This window comes from Schistocerca gregaria, chromosome 2 (assembly GCF_023897955.1).
Source record: "Schistocerca gregaria isolate iqSchGreg1 chromosome 2, iqSchGreg1.2, whole genome shotgun sequence".
In the NCBI taxonomy this organism is placed as follows: Eukaryota; Metazoa; Arthropoda; class Insecta; order Orthoptera; family Acrididae; genus Schistocerca; species Schistocerca gregaria.
In genome coordinates, this window is record NC_064921.1 from 549426648 (window position 1) to 549440165 (window position 13518).

A 13518-nucleotide genomic window follows, 5' to 3' on the forward strand; every position below is an offset into this window, starting at 1 on the left:
TGGCTGGCGGCATCAAACCAGTTAGAAGTCTGATGACTTAAGAACGAAAAAACGTTGAATCACGTGTTCACTTATTTTTACCCCCCTCCTACAGAGAAAAGTTTCGGGGAAACGGATTATGGCACTTGTCGTGTTCTGCTTCTTAGTCACCACGTATGCTCTCGCAGTCACTCGACGTCGACACCTTCCCATATAAGACAGCTCACCCGATACGTCATGTCATTTACGTATACAGAGAATTAGAGCAGTCTTATCACACTTCTCTGTGGCGTTCCTGACGATACCTTCGTCTGTGAAGAGCACTCACCGTCTTGGGCAACGTACTGGACTCCATTACTTTAGAGGTCTTGGAGCCACTACTGGGATCCACTCATGTATCTGGGACCCTGTTCTGTATGAAATGATTTCCGGAAATCTATCAAATGGATTCTGCCTGTTGCTCTTCATCTAGATTCCCAGGGCATTATGTGAGGAAAGGGCAAGCTGAGTTTTTCCCTACCGTCTCAAGGAAATTTATTATAGCTGAACTGAAAAATGTTCAAGCATTCTGCAGGAAACAGACGTTAGGGATATTGGTCTGAAAATTAGCGAGTCCCTTTTTTTATCCTTCTTGTGTACGGGAGTCACCTGCTCTTTTTTCCAGTCGCTTAAGAGTTTGCGCTATGAGAGAGATTCGCGATAAATGCAAGCTAAAGAAGTGACCAGTGACGTAGTTTACATATTGTAAAACCGAACTGGGATTCCACCCAAGTCTTTCAGCTACTTGTCTACGTCAGAGACGCATATTACCATGTCTTTCATATGGCAGTATGTACGACGATCGAACGATGGTATATTTGTGCGCTCTTCGAGGGTGAATAATTTGTTAAAAGCGAGGTCCAAAACTTTGGCTTTCCTTTCGCTGTCGTCTATTACCACACTAGACTACCCCACAGGGGTGATAGCATCTTGGCAAGCAGAAATACGACGAAGTAAAATGTTCACAGCGTAAAGTCGCGGTCATATGGCAGTAAGAAGTTGAAAATTAGAGAAAGCAGTCGTGGAACAGCTTTACCAGGAACAGTTTTTTTTTTACTGACACAGCGTAAGGGGATGGAGTCCAACATGTTCAGCGGGAGTTAGTATGGCAAATGTGCGAGTAGTAGTGGGCGATAACTTCATTTGCAGCAAGTACAGCAACACTCCTGCAAGCTGTCTAACTCAGCGATTGCATTAAGTATACAGAAGGGGGTAATTAACGGAGAGTAGCAAAACGAGTTGTTGCGTCAATAAGTTACTGCACAAGTAAGGAAGAGATGGATGGATAAGAACGTAAGCCAGAAGCCATTGCGAATAGAAATAGAGCTGTATGGGATGAAAAGTGATTTATTAAAAGTAATGAAAGCTGATAGCTTCTGACGCAGACTATCTATTGATAGTAATGCTTTGTGGAAGTAATAATTTTTTACTTTGTTGTTGGTTTTACCGTACGTGAGGCGGGTGTATCAGTTTTATGTCTGTACTTCTATCACGCAGGTTGTAAACGACGTTACCACTTACTGATGACGACGGAGCGGACTTTATGGAACAGTATGAATGATCAATGTGTAACTACTGATCACTGAAACGTATGAGAACTTGAAGTTCGCGTCTGTTTGTATGTTAGCATATGAAGTTCCTACATGAATTTCTATGGCAATCATTTCTATAGGTACCTTAACTGTACGTACTTAAAAAATAAATTCGTGACTCTTGTCACGAATGAAACAATCAAGCGTCCATCATCATTATACCCTTTATGATAGGTCGGACATGACTTTGATAACACAATACTTAGACAGTTATAGACGTACAGCAGCCTGAAAACACTGCAAGAGAAGCAATACTGCACGTGGAGAACGAAAGGGTAATATCATTTTATTACAGACCATCCAGGAGATAAATATAGGGAATGTCAAGTTGATATGAAGGAGTTCAAGTGAAATAATTGAGACCATGTAGCCCACAAAGTGGCCTAGTGAAAATAAATAAATAAATAAATAAAAATGAAAAAAGTAAATAATAATTTTTAAATCCATAAGACAATGAAATATGATGGAAAGGTTCTTTCGTCGTTTGTTGTCACCATGCCTGAGACGAAACAACTGCAACAGCGCAAGAAGAAGTATTGCTGACGTAAAAGATAGTACAATGTTGCGAGGATGGATGCTAGCATATCAGTAAGACCATACGTAACCGGGTTATGTTCCTCTCAGTCTTTTTATGTACGCAAGCCATCAGCATGTTTGGTAAATGGAGATTTATTTCCAGAGCAGGGGACATTGTGGAGATATAAAATGACGCGTACGAATTTTATATTACGTACAGCTGTTGTTGACTATCGAAAATTTGTGTGTCATAAGCCACGGGCGTTCAATGAAAGGAATTTGGCGTCAAATTAACAACTATTTACCTAAAGGATGGGTAAAGCGAAGTGTCGCCTCTGGAACGTGACAAAACTGGAAAGCGGTGAATTAAATTTGATTATTTTTCACAGCATTATTGAAGCTAGCGTATTTGTGTTAGTATAAAGTGAAAAACAAACACCGCATTTACGTGTTTATGTGGCGCCTTCTGCTCCTGCCTTCAGACAGCTGAAGGAGAAAAGTCACCTACCTTAATTTTACACAAATAGAACAACTAGAGGGAATTAAGTGTTTTTTCAGCTGAATCTTAAACATCTCTACTGGTATTGATATAATGTTAAAACAGTAAGCGCGTACCACAAACAACAAATGCAAGGAGATGTATGCCGGTTCATGTTATTTAATAATACACTGTTGCCACACGCAAACAAGTGCGTGGTTGTCATTAAGGAAATGAATCTGTGGTGTTAAACCAGCTCTTTACATTAATATCCATATCGAGGAATTATTAATAAGCGAAATATGAATCGAAATGGTCTTCTGCAGATTCTTATCCTTTAGTGGACTAACTGCGTCCGATAACACATGTACACTAGAGGTATCGTTGCTACGATGCATTTGACGCAGTGGATCGGTTCGACAGATTAAAACACGGGTCCTAAAATAGCATTTCTCAGATTGCAAAGTCCACCGCTGGCTGTTAAAGGTTCAACATCATGCTTGGATATGCGAATAGTTAGTGTTTACAGCGTAACCTCATAATGTTTATATTTTCTATATGCGAAAATATTTTGCTGCTGGTCATTCATTCAAAAACGAGTTTGAATATTTTGTTTGCATAAAACCCGTGCTGTGCTTCATGGAAGAAGGACAACGTCTGTCAAGTGTCGCTATTCGACAGCAACAGGAACTTGGCCTATCGAGACTGTAGCTCATCTTTCCTCGATACTGCTGTTCGAGTAGGTGAGGGTATCATGACTGTAACGCCAATATGGAATCGATTGGCTCACAAGAGCCAGCCGCTGCGGCCGAGCGGTTCTAGGCGCTTCAGTCCGGAACCGCGCTGCTGCTACGGCCGCAGGTTCGAATCCTCCGTAGGGTGTGGATGTGTGTAATTTCCCTAAATTAATTAGGTTTAAGTAGTTCTACGTCTGAGTAATCATGGTTGGTTGGTTGGTTTGGGGAAGAAGACCAGACAGCGTGGTCAGCGGTCTCATCGGATTATGGGAGGACAGGGAAGGAAGTCGGCCGTGCCCTTTCAGAGGAACCATCCCGGCATTTGCCTGGAGTGATTTAGGGAAATCACGGAAAACCTAAATCAGGATGGCTGGATCCGGGATTGAACCGTCGTCCTCCCGAATGCGAGTCCAGTGTCTAAGGGTAATCATGACCTGAGATGTTAAGTCCCATAGTGCTTAGAGTCATTTGTACCATTTTTAGTTCAAGAGAGACGTACTCAAGTCTGTGTGTGATGTCAATGACCCAAGCGCCTAGCGCCATAGAGGAAAGACAAGTTTTTGACTCGCCTTTGCACAGGAACTTACAGAGACGTGTCGTACCATGAGCGAAGAAATGGGCTCGTTCACAGCACATGGACAGTTTTTTTCATTTGTTTGTTTCTTTGCAACATGTTCAATTACAGTTTTGCTTAATACTACTTACACGTATTGTGTGTTTCTGTGGAGTGTAATTCAATGTTTGTGTTGTGTGATGATGATGATGATGATGATGATGAGAGATGGGAGTGGGTGAAACCCGGTGCCGACACATAGCCTACTCCCCGCAAATACCATCAAAGTGGCCGCCAAGCTTAACGTCCCCATCCGACGGTAGGTCAGCATCAACAGTGTCATATGCCCTCACTTCATGAGACACTACGGACAGGATTTATATTTAAACTAGGACATTGGCGCAAAGTCTGTTTGTCAGGAACGTTACGCCACCACCTTTCCTCCCCTTGTCAGTCAAATACTGGCAGTGAAACGTTTTCCCACCACCAGGTTTCGAACCTGCTCACTCTCTGGTCTAGCGCCATCGCACAAGCATGCGTTAGCGACTTCAGCCACAGAAGCGGGTAGCACATGGACAATGTGCGAATTCTGGAGTACCATGTAGTGTTAGCATGGCGGCCATTAACTCAGCAGAAGAGAGAGAGAGAGAGAGACAAACAGTAATATGAGCTCAAGAACAACACTGGTACCAGGAGTTTTATGACGTCTTCTGTTTAGACGAATCCCCGTCCTACGTTCAGCATCACGGCCGTCGCATCCTTTTGAGAAGTCTGAGGAAGATAAAAGTTAACGCACAGCATTTTTCTTCGTCGTAAGAGCCTCGCACCTGTCGAAGGAGTTTGGGGTGCATCCAGTTCACAACATGACGCTTCTGGCTCACATATCCGATAATCTAGACAACAGCCATTATATTCCTCACCTGTCGACTCTGTGTTATACCTCTTACGTGTCTGAGACGTTATCTTTCACAAAGATAACGAAAGTTTGGGTGTTGTCCGTACTTTCCGGATCTCCCTCGATACAGAGTGTATTCGACTTTTGTCACGCCCAGTAAGCTGTCCAAATCTCAGGATACTGGTGACGCCACTATTCGCGAACCAGTACGACTGATGAAGCGTGGCATAGAGCACGGAATGATGGATCCGTTCTGACATGCAGTCTTTCGTCTTTAGGCTGAGCATTATTAGACGTATTGATGTTGGATGTGACAGCACTCCGTACTAAATTTCGCACCCAGTGTACTCCAAAATCATCGGCAGATTTAATGAGAGGATTGATGGTACCATATTCAGCCGCGATTTTTAAAATTTCTTCATTCAATGGTATTAACTGGATCAAAACCAATTATCAATCCATGCCAATTGGGGGTCGGCTGACGGTGCATTGTAGCACCCAAAACGGTCGCAATAAACAATTGAATTTTAAAAACACGTGCGTGAAGGTGGCACCATCAATCCTATCATACCAAAAGGTCGTTGTCTCGTTTCCCACCGAAGATGAATATACGAAAAATACGCGTTTAATCATGCATTCTTCCCACTGTAATCTGTATGCACAATACGTAAAACTTTTCTGTTTGCTCTCTTTGCTCTCCTACCTGACGCTACAATTTTTGAAGCCAGCAGTGTATTTAGAGCTACTGTGATGCAGTGCTTATTTTACTATCTGCCACAGCTGTCTTGGATACAGTCGTTCATTTTTCTTTGCCATGTAGACCTGAAGGAAGGCCAGTCTGTTTCTTGAAGACGATCCAAGAGTTACCTGAAGGAGAAAAGACGATTTAGCTTTAACAACCTGGAATTTTAACGCTGGTGGGCTGGTGTACTGAGCATGTGGTTTCGAATGAGATCTTAGGAAGAGGATGAGACTATTGCTAGCTGAAACCTCACTTGCACTACAGCAATATCGTGTTCGGCCTCTCTTACAAGCGATCCTCTTCCTTGGATAGTTTCGAATACTAATCTATCAATGCTGATCCAGCTGACTAATGTTTCTCGGTGAACCAAGGTGTAATAAAACCTCTCTGATGTTCGGTGAGAGAGTGATGATGAAAGAAATCGATATTTATTGATGAAAATTATTATTTGGATTTCTTTTGCCGGTATTTTTACATGAAGGGAATGCCGCGAGCGCGACATGACAATAATGCCGCGATGAACAGCAGCGCTTAAGACCAGCCTGAGGCACACATATTTTATGTTCTGCTACCGCTCGTGCCATATCAGATGTGTGCTCATATGTAACTCCTTATCACAACTCCGTGTAGGGTGTTTAGTTTTGTGGTTTCTCCCGGGTACTTTTCGACACTTAGCGTTTTATCAGTTGTATCAGTTCAGGTCGAATTCCAGTCCTTCTTCAATCAGTAATTTTGCGGGACTTCATCTGTCCAAACAAAAACAAGCTGGAGAACACGTGTATATAATACATAACATCATGAAAGCACACTATCTCATAAAAATAAAATTAGTTCTTTGCGGCGTTTTTGGTACGTATAACTCCTATAAATTGATATAACGACACTTGCAGTGGTAGTGTATTTTAAGTTGGGCTGTTCGAAACGCACCTCTGAAATACTAACGACACAAAGGAGAAATGCAAAGAGTATTCCTCTCCGGGCAGGCACCACGGTCCTCCAAACCTGTGAAACAACAGTTTCCACCTTTAGCGTAAGTTACTCTTTTTCTCCGACTATTAACCAGTTTTGTCTGTTATGTTATTTTCCACCATCCGCTGGTGACTGGGTACTTAAGTGGACTGCGTTCATGCACGTCAACTACCTTTTAAAAGTGACATGAGACCCCAAATTGGCCAATGGTAACAATTATCCCCTTTCAATGTGGAAAAAGTCATTTCAGCAAAGAATTGTGGCTTAACACTTCTATTATACCCTGAAATGGTGTAGTGTCAGTAATTTATTTGTGACAACCGCCTACCTGATGTACGTTCGACGCATTTTGTTCCAGTTTTTATTATGTTTTGCATTATGTGTGTACCTGAAACGACCACAGAAAATTGTTTTTCTCTTTTCGTGTAATCGCTAATCACAGGAAGAATTTATGACGCCTTCGAAGACGAGTAGGCGCTTTCAAATATATGGCCACAACTAATAAGACGCCGAAGGCCATCGTTTCTCTGAGAAACGATCACGCATTGTTCCTTCTTTTATCGTTAGTTTATAACTTTATGTTAATGGAATTTTATTACAGATGTTATCGGGATGAAATTGAGACTCTGTCAGATTAACTTCGAAAACAATAAAATTTTAAGTTGTGCAAGAGCTGGTGATGTTTATTTACATTACGATATGCACTAAACGAAAATAATGTAATGGTTTATTAAGATGGCGATGATTATTTTTGTTAAGTGATACATATTATTTTTCCAACCTGAGAAGACAGAGAAAGAAGCTACAAAATATTTCAAACAGAAAGTTATGAGCTTTGGAAACCTTTACTATGTTTTGCGTGATTTAAGATTTTTTAAAAGAAATACAGTGAAGTTCTGTACCTTTTAGCGGCTTTTTAATGAATGCCACTGACGACAGATACGTCAGAAGTTTATCACAGTCGCCACCCTGATTTATCTATCATATGATAGGTTTACAAAGTCTAAGCTGCCATCTAAAGACGAAAATTAGTATCATCAGTCAATGATGGAATTTCATGCACAGCGAAGAACGTAAAACTTCGTTATCGATTGTTTGCTTTCTGAATTGTTACGTGGTGTTCAAAAAACTTGCAGGTAATGAAATATAATAAGTAAAACCTACGCACGACGACGCAACATCACACTGGGCAACTGCAAAGCTATTTTGTGATACGTACAATCGTGTTTACACGTCCGTGCTTCTGAATATCAGTATGAAATTTTATGATGAATTATTTTAACCTGTTTAGCAGTACCGGTATTTTACATACTGGCCTTGTTATATTTCCGTGGCCACCCACAATCACGTAACGACGTCTTGTATATTTAGGTTATGTTGTTCAATAAGGAAATGACTCTGATGAAGTTATGACTGCATTTTAAACAACTCCTAAAGTGATTCAGTTCACCACTGTTTGCGGGAGTGGTGTGGCGCGCCACGTTCCACAGAGGAGTGGCAGGCGCGGGGTGGCTGCCACCACGTGCACTGCACGCCGCTTTGCGTGCGCCAGCACTGTGTTCGCGACCACGACTCAGTCGATGGCTCGCCGTGAATTGGCAGAGTTCGCCTAACGGTCGCCCCGTCCCGACGTATTGGTACGAGCGATCCGAAGAACACCTCCCGCTTTCATAAAGCCAGATACACGCGATTCCGTCATGTAAGAAATTGTGTTGCGGGTTTTTAGTTGCACGTAACGTGGTATGTACTACAATATATATACCTTTACAAGTAAATACTATAAGGGTTGTTAATGTCCATGACTGAAATTGGAAAATACGCCAACAGAAATAACTTATCAGCGTAAGTAATATAAAACAACGTTGAAATTGGCTAAACGATTGTGTACTGACTCTTCTTATTCGAGCCGTTTACACAATGTTTATGAGAGACGCTATAGGACAGTCAACAGAGAATTTGGTGGCATGGGTCTGCAAAACAGAGTTACCTATACTAGAAGCAAATAACGTAAAACTTTTCATTAAGGGCAACATCAGATATAAGAAATTATCTTGAACGTTAAAACCGGCAACTCAGAGAAGTATTCTAAATTAATGACGACGTCCTTCCAAAATTCTAATATTACACTTAAATATTTTTAGTAGTGGACAATGAAAAGAATGTGTTGGTTTCTCACGCTGACAGAGTGATCTCCAAATAAACAACCCAGCGCTGCACGGCGGATGGTAATGTCAATGCTGCTTGATATTAAATAGAAATACAATAAATGCTTCCGGATGCTCTCCTACAATTTCTGTTCTCGTACGGCATTCCTGTTGCAACCCTTTCGCATTGCACCATGCACCGTTTACCTAGCGTTGCACTCGTTAGACATTTGTATAGTGATTACGCGTTGTCGAAATGAGCAAATAGTCGAACACCGACCAAATAACTCTCTGAGAAAATAAGCCGTTAGCGATACATTGTCGTATTGTGAGAGTGGTAACTAGAAGAGAACGTTTGCAGATTATACTGCCATTTCAAAAGCTTTTCAGTTGTTTTGTTATAGTGATCGTTACAGTCTTGAAAAGTGTAGGAAATTTTATTCTAAGCTGGGTAGAGACATTTTTCCGCGAATTCTAATCAGATGTTTAATAAGATAAAATATTTAAGTATCTGAGTGAATAGGGTAAGTATTCGTAACGATGACGTCGAATTGAGAGGACTCTCTGCATCAAACAGTGGTTATTTGTTTAACTAATGACATCTGTGTATTTCTGCTGAAACCAAAAAGAAATCTGCTAAACGTGTATTGAAGTTGACATTCCAATTGCGTCTTTACTTTTATTACAAATCGTAACTGGCACCTGAATTTAATTTACAAAAACGTACGTTTGACAAATGACATCACAACAGGGAGGAATTTGTTACTTCTATAAATGAAAGGGAACGGTAAAGCTGTCGGAAGAGCTGTCATCGTAATAAAAATTATTATGTTGGTAAAGGAAGAGATTGTCAAAATATTTTGACTGCACTCACTTTGACAAATGACATCACAACAGGGAGGAATTTGTTACTTCTATAAATGAAAGGGAACGGTAAAGCTATCGGAAGAGCTGTCATCGTAATAAAAATTATTATGTTGGTAAAGGAAGAGATTGTCAAAATATTTTGACTGCACTCTGGGGGAAGCAGTTCAGGTTCAGAGTATTAACGGGCAGTGCTAAAGCTCATCTGTGCATAAGTTTGCAAAGGATCGTCTGCGGTGGAAAAGCGTCGTGCGCAGTGTATGAGCGAACTGACCTTATGTAGGCAATCAGCATAGAGAGGCTGCATGTGTAGGAGCAGGCGGGCGGCAGCGAGGCCCGTCGCGGAGACGCCAGCGTGCGGCGGGCGCCGGAGGCGGCGGCGGCGGCAGCGGCGCGGCGTGGCCCGTGCCTGCGAGCTGCCCCTGGCACTGCCGTGGCGACCCGCCGCGGCGCGCGCTGTCCGCACTGTGGCGACGCCGCCGCCGACGCCGCCGCCGCCGCCGCCGCAGCCGCCTAGAGGCGCCACCTCCGACGCGACCTGCGCCGGACCGCGCCGCGCCGCGCCGCCGAGAACCGGCCCCCCAGGCCAGCCTCCACGCACAGACGTACGTGCCTTCCACTGGAGCAACATCACGGATAGCGGGGTCAGCCTGCGCACCGCGACACGGCGATGCAGTCCTGCTATTGAGGACATTTCCTGTAGAGTAGTGCTTCTCAAATTGGCGTAATTACCGCCTAACAAATTTTCTCTAGGGTAAAAACAAAGTCAGGTGACTGTGCTTCAGTCGTAAGACTAAATTATTTTCAAAGACAATTACTACCACAATTACCTCAAAAGATTTTAATACTGATTACATATGTTATCAATAATTACACTTCCTAGTAAGTACACAAGCCACGAAAAAGTTGTATGGAATCTCGAAATATAGCATACTCTTCAGTGTGATCCTTCCAGAATCCATATAAAAAAGAATTGCCAATATGAGTAACTTAGATGTAGATATCCTTAGTGTGTCGAAGCAGCTGAATTGCTTAAGTCCTTACATGGGTAAAATTGATCAGCATACATTTGAAAAATGAAAGGTCAAAATATGTATTCCTCTGACCTAACTAACATTCAATTAGAAAAAAAAAAAAAGAGAGAGAGAAGAAAGAAACAGTTGGTTATGTGGGACACATGTGTCCCATGAGCCTACCTAGATCCAGGTTTTCATGTCAGTTTAGGATTTTGCCAGTTAAATTTTTAATATTAGGATGATTTTATCAGGATTGCAATTATGGAAGAAAATTACAAGAAATCAATACCAAAACACGTTTATTCTCCTGCTAATGAAAACATCAAATATGACACAAGTTTTCATATAATATTTAAAGATGGCATTGACGTATCACAAACCAATATTTACTACATTATATGAAGTTTTCTGGGGAATATATGCCTCACTATATACAAAATATGCACAACCCTGCAGAATTACTGGGCTGTGTACTCATGTTTTAAAATAATATACACTCCTGGAAATGGAAAAAAGAACACATTGACACCGGTGTGTCAGACCCACCATACTTGCTCCGGACACTGCGAGAGGGCTGTACAAGCAATGATCACACGCACGGCACAGCTGACACACCAGGAACCGCGGTGTTGGCCGTCGAATGGCGCTAGCTGCGCAGCATTTGTGCACCGCCGCCGTCAGTGTCAGCCAGTTTGCCGTGGCATACGGAGCTCCATCGCAGTCTTTAACACTGGTAGCATGCCGCGACAGCGTGGACGTGAACCGTATGTGCAGTTGACGGACTTTGAGCGAGGGCGTATAGTGGGCATGCGGGAGGCCGGGTGGACGTACCGCCGAATTGCTCAACACGTGGGGCGTAATGTCTCCACAGTACAGACCGTAGGTTCCTACGCTGTGCCGTAGGGGACTGCATCGCCACTTCCCAGCAAATTAGGGACACTGTTGCTCCTGGGGTATCGGCGAGGACCATTCGCAACCGTCTCCATGAAGCTGGGCTACGGTCCCGCACACCGTTAGGCCGTCTTCCGCTCACGCCCCAACATCGTGCAGCCCGCCTCCAGTGGTGTCGTGACAGGCGTGAATGGAGGGACGAATGGAGACGTGTCGTCTTCAGCGATGAGAGTCGTTTCTGCCTTGGTGCCAATGATGGTCGTATGCGTGTTTGGCGCCGTGCAGGTGAGCGCCACAATCAGGACTGCATACGACCGAGCCACACAGGGCCAACACCCGGCATCATGGTGTGGGGAGCGATCTCCTACACTGGCCGTACACCTCTGGTGATCGTCGAGGGGACACTGAATAGTGCACGGTACATCCAAACCGTCATCGAACTCATCGTTCTACCATTCCTAGACCGGCAAGGGAACTTGCTGTTCCAACAGGACAATGCACGTCCGCATGTATCCCGTGCCACCCAACATGCTCTAGAAGGTGTAAGTCAACTACCCTGGCCAGCAAGATCTCCGGAACTGTCCCCCATTGAGCATGTTTGGGACTGGATAAAGCATCGTCTCACGCGGTCTGCACGTCCAGCACGAACGCTGGTCCAACTGAGGCGCCAGGTGGATATGGCATGGCAAGCCGTTCCACAGGACTACATCCAGCATCTCTACGATCGTCTCCATGGGAGAATAGCAGCCTGCATTGCTGCGAAAGGTGGATATACACTGTACTAGTGCCGACATTGTGCATGCTCTGTTGCCTGTGTCTATATGCCTGTGGTTCTGTCAGTGTGATCATGTGATGTATCTGACCCCAGAAATGTGTCAATAAAGTTTCCCCTTCCTGGGACAATGAATTCACGGTGTTCTTATTTCAATTTGCAGGAGTGTAGTTGCACGGGACTTAATTAATCAATTGTGTTAATAGAAATTCCTTGTCGTTCTTTATTTTAATTTTATGCAGTCAGAGTGCGTGTTAATACTAGTTAGGGCCAACTGGTTACGAGACCTCGTAACTGGTCACACAGCTACTAAAATTATTGCATTTAATTCTTTTTAATTAAGCCCCCATGCACGTGGCGACTCTCCCAGGATAGTCCCTTGGAATTCTTTTGATAATAAAAATAGTAGACAGTAGTATTGTTGTAGTAATTTGTATTTTAGTGATTGGAGTCTATATTACACGTGTTGATTTTGTAAGTGAACATTTGTAGTTGTCGTGTCATTCTTCTGTTGGTATTTTTGTAGAATTTAATTTTTGATGTGTTGTATATGGGTTTGACAATTTTGTGCAATTGTGAAAGTTTTAATTGTTCGTTAATCGTGTTTGTAGGCAAGCATTTCTTGTGAATGGTATTGTTGGTGATGAAGTGTTATATTGTGTGTAATTTTCGTATAGTGGCGAGTTTTGTATGTTTTGTAAATGATTACATGATCGATGAAAAAGGCAAGAATGTTCGAGAGTCAGAATAACGAAACTGTTAACAAGGCGACCTCGCCAACACAGGAGAACAGCATGGTGAATAATAGAGTAGAAAACAATTTAATAAGCCGGGAAAATAGTCCGGAACCACTTCAAATTTTTTCACAATCGGATAATTTTCAGAATACGAGATTAACGTTAGAAGATTCTGAAATAGTATCGAACACAGACAGCTTTATGTCTATGCTGAAGGAAGTTAGTTTTACAGGAAATATTAGGGGCGAAAATAATTTAGAATCAGTTAATATGGAGCAGTTGATGAGTGCAATATTAAATTTGGGATTACAGTTAGGATCCGAATTAAAAACAGAGTTGGGAACATTGGCAACGCAGTTAGACTCACGAATAGGGACATGTTTTGAAAACAAGAAAGATGAATTAAAGAAAGAAATTAGAGAAGAAGTACAACCGATTTTGAATGCTCACAATAATAGATTAACTTCATTAGAAATTAGACAAAAGGAACAGGATAGAGAACAGGAAGAAAGAGATCGCGTGTTAGTACAAAAATTTTCAGAGTTAAATTTACATTGTGCACACGAGAGAAGGAAGAAATATTTGAAAGAATCG

General features: G+C 42.5%; 1 protein-coding gene across 1 annotated transcript in view; it reads right to left on the reverse strand.

Moving 5' to 3' along the window:
- The window catches only part of LOC126335873 (uncharacterized), a 526091-nt gene extending 515952 nt beyond the window's left edge, over positions 1–10139 (reverse strand). Inside the window, exons 1-2 of the mRNA XM_049999346.1 lie at positions 10122–10139; positions 9783–10021 (exon numbers count right to left, since the gene is read on the reverse strand). Coding sequence (XP_049855303.1) covers positions 9783–10021; positions 10122–10139 — 257 coding nt within the window. The remainder of the gene's footprint in view (positions 1–9782; positions 10022–10121) is intronic.
- Between the last annotated feature and the right edge of the window lie 3379 nt (positions 10140–13518).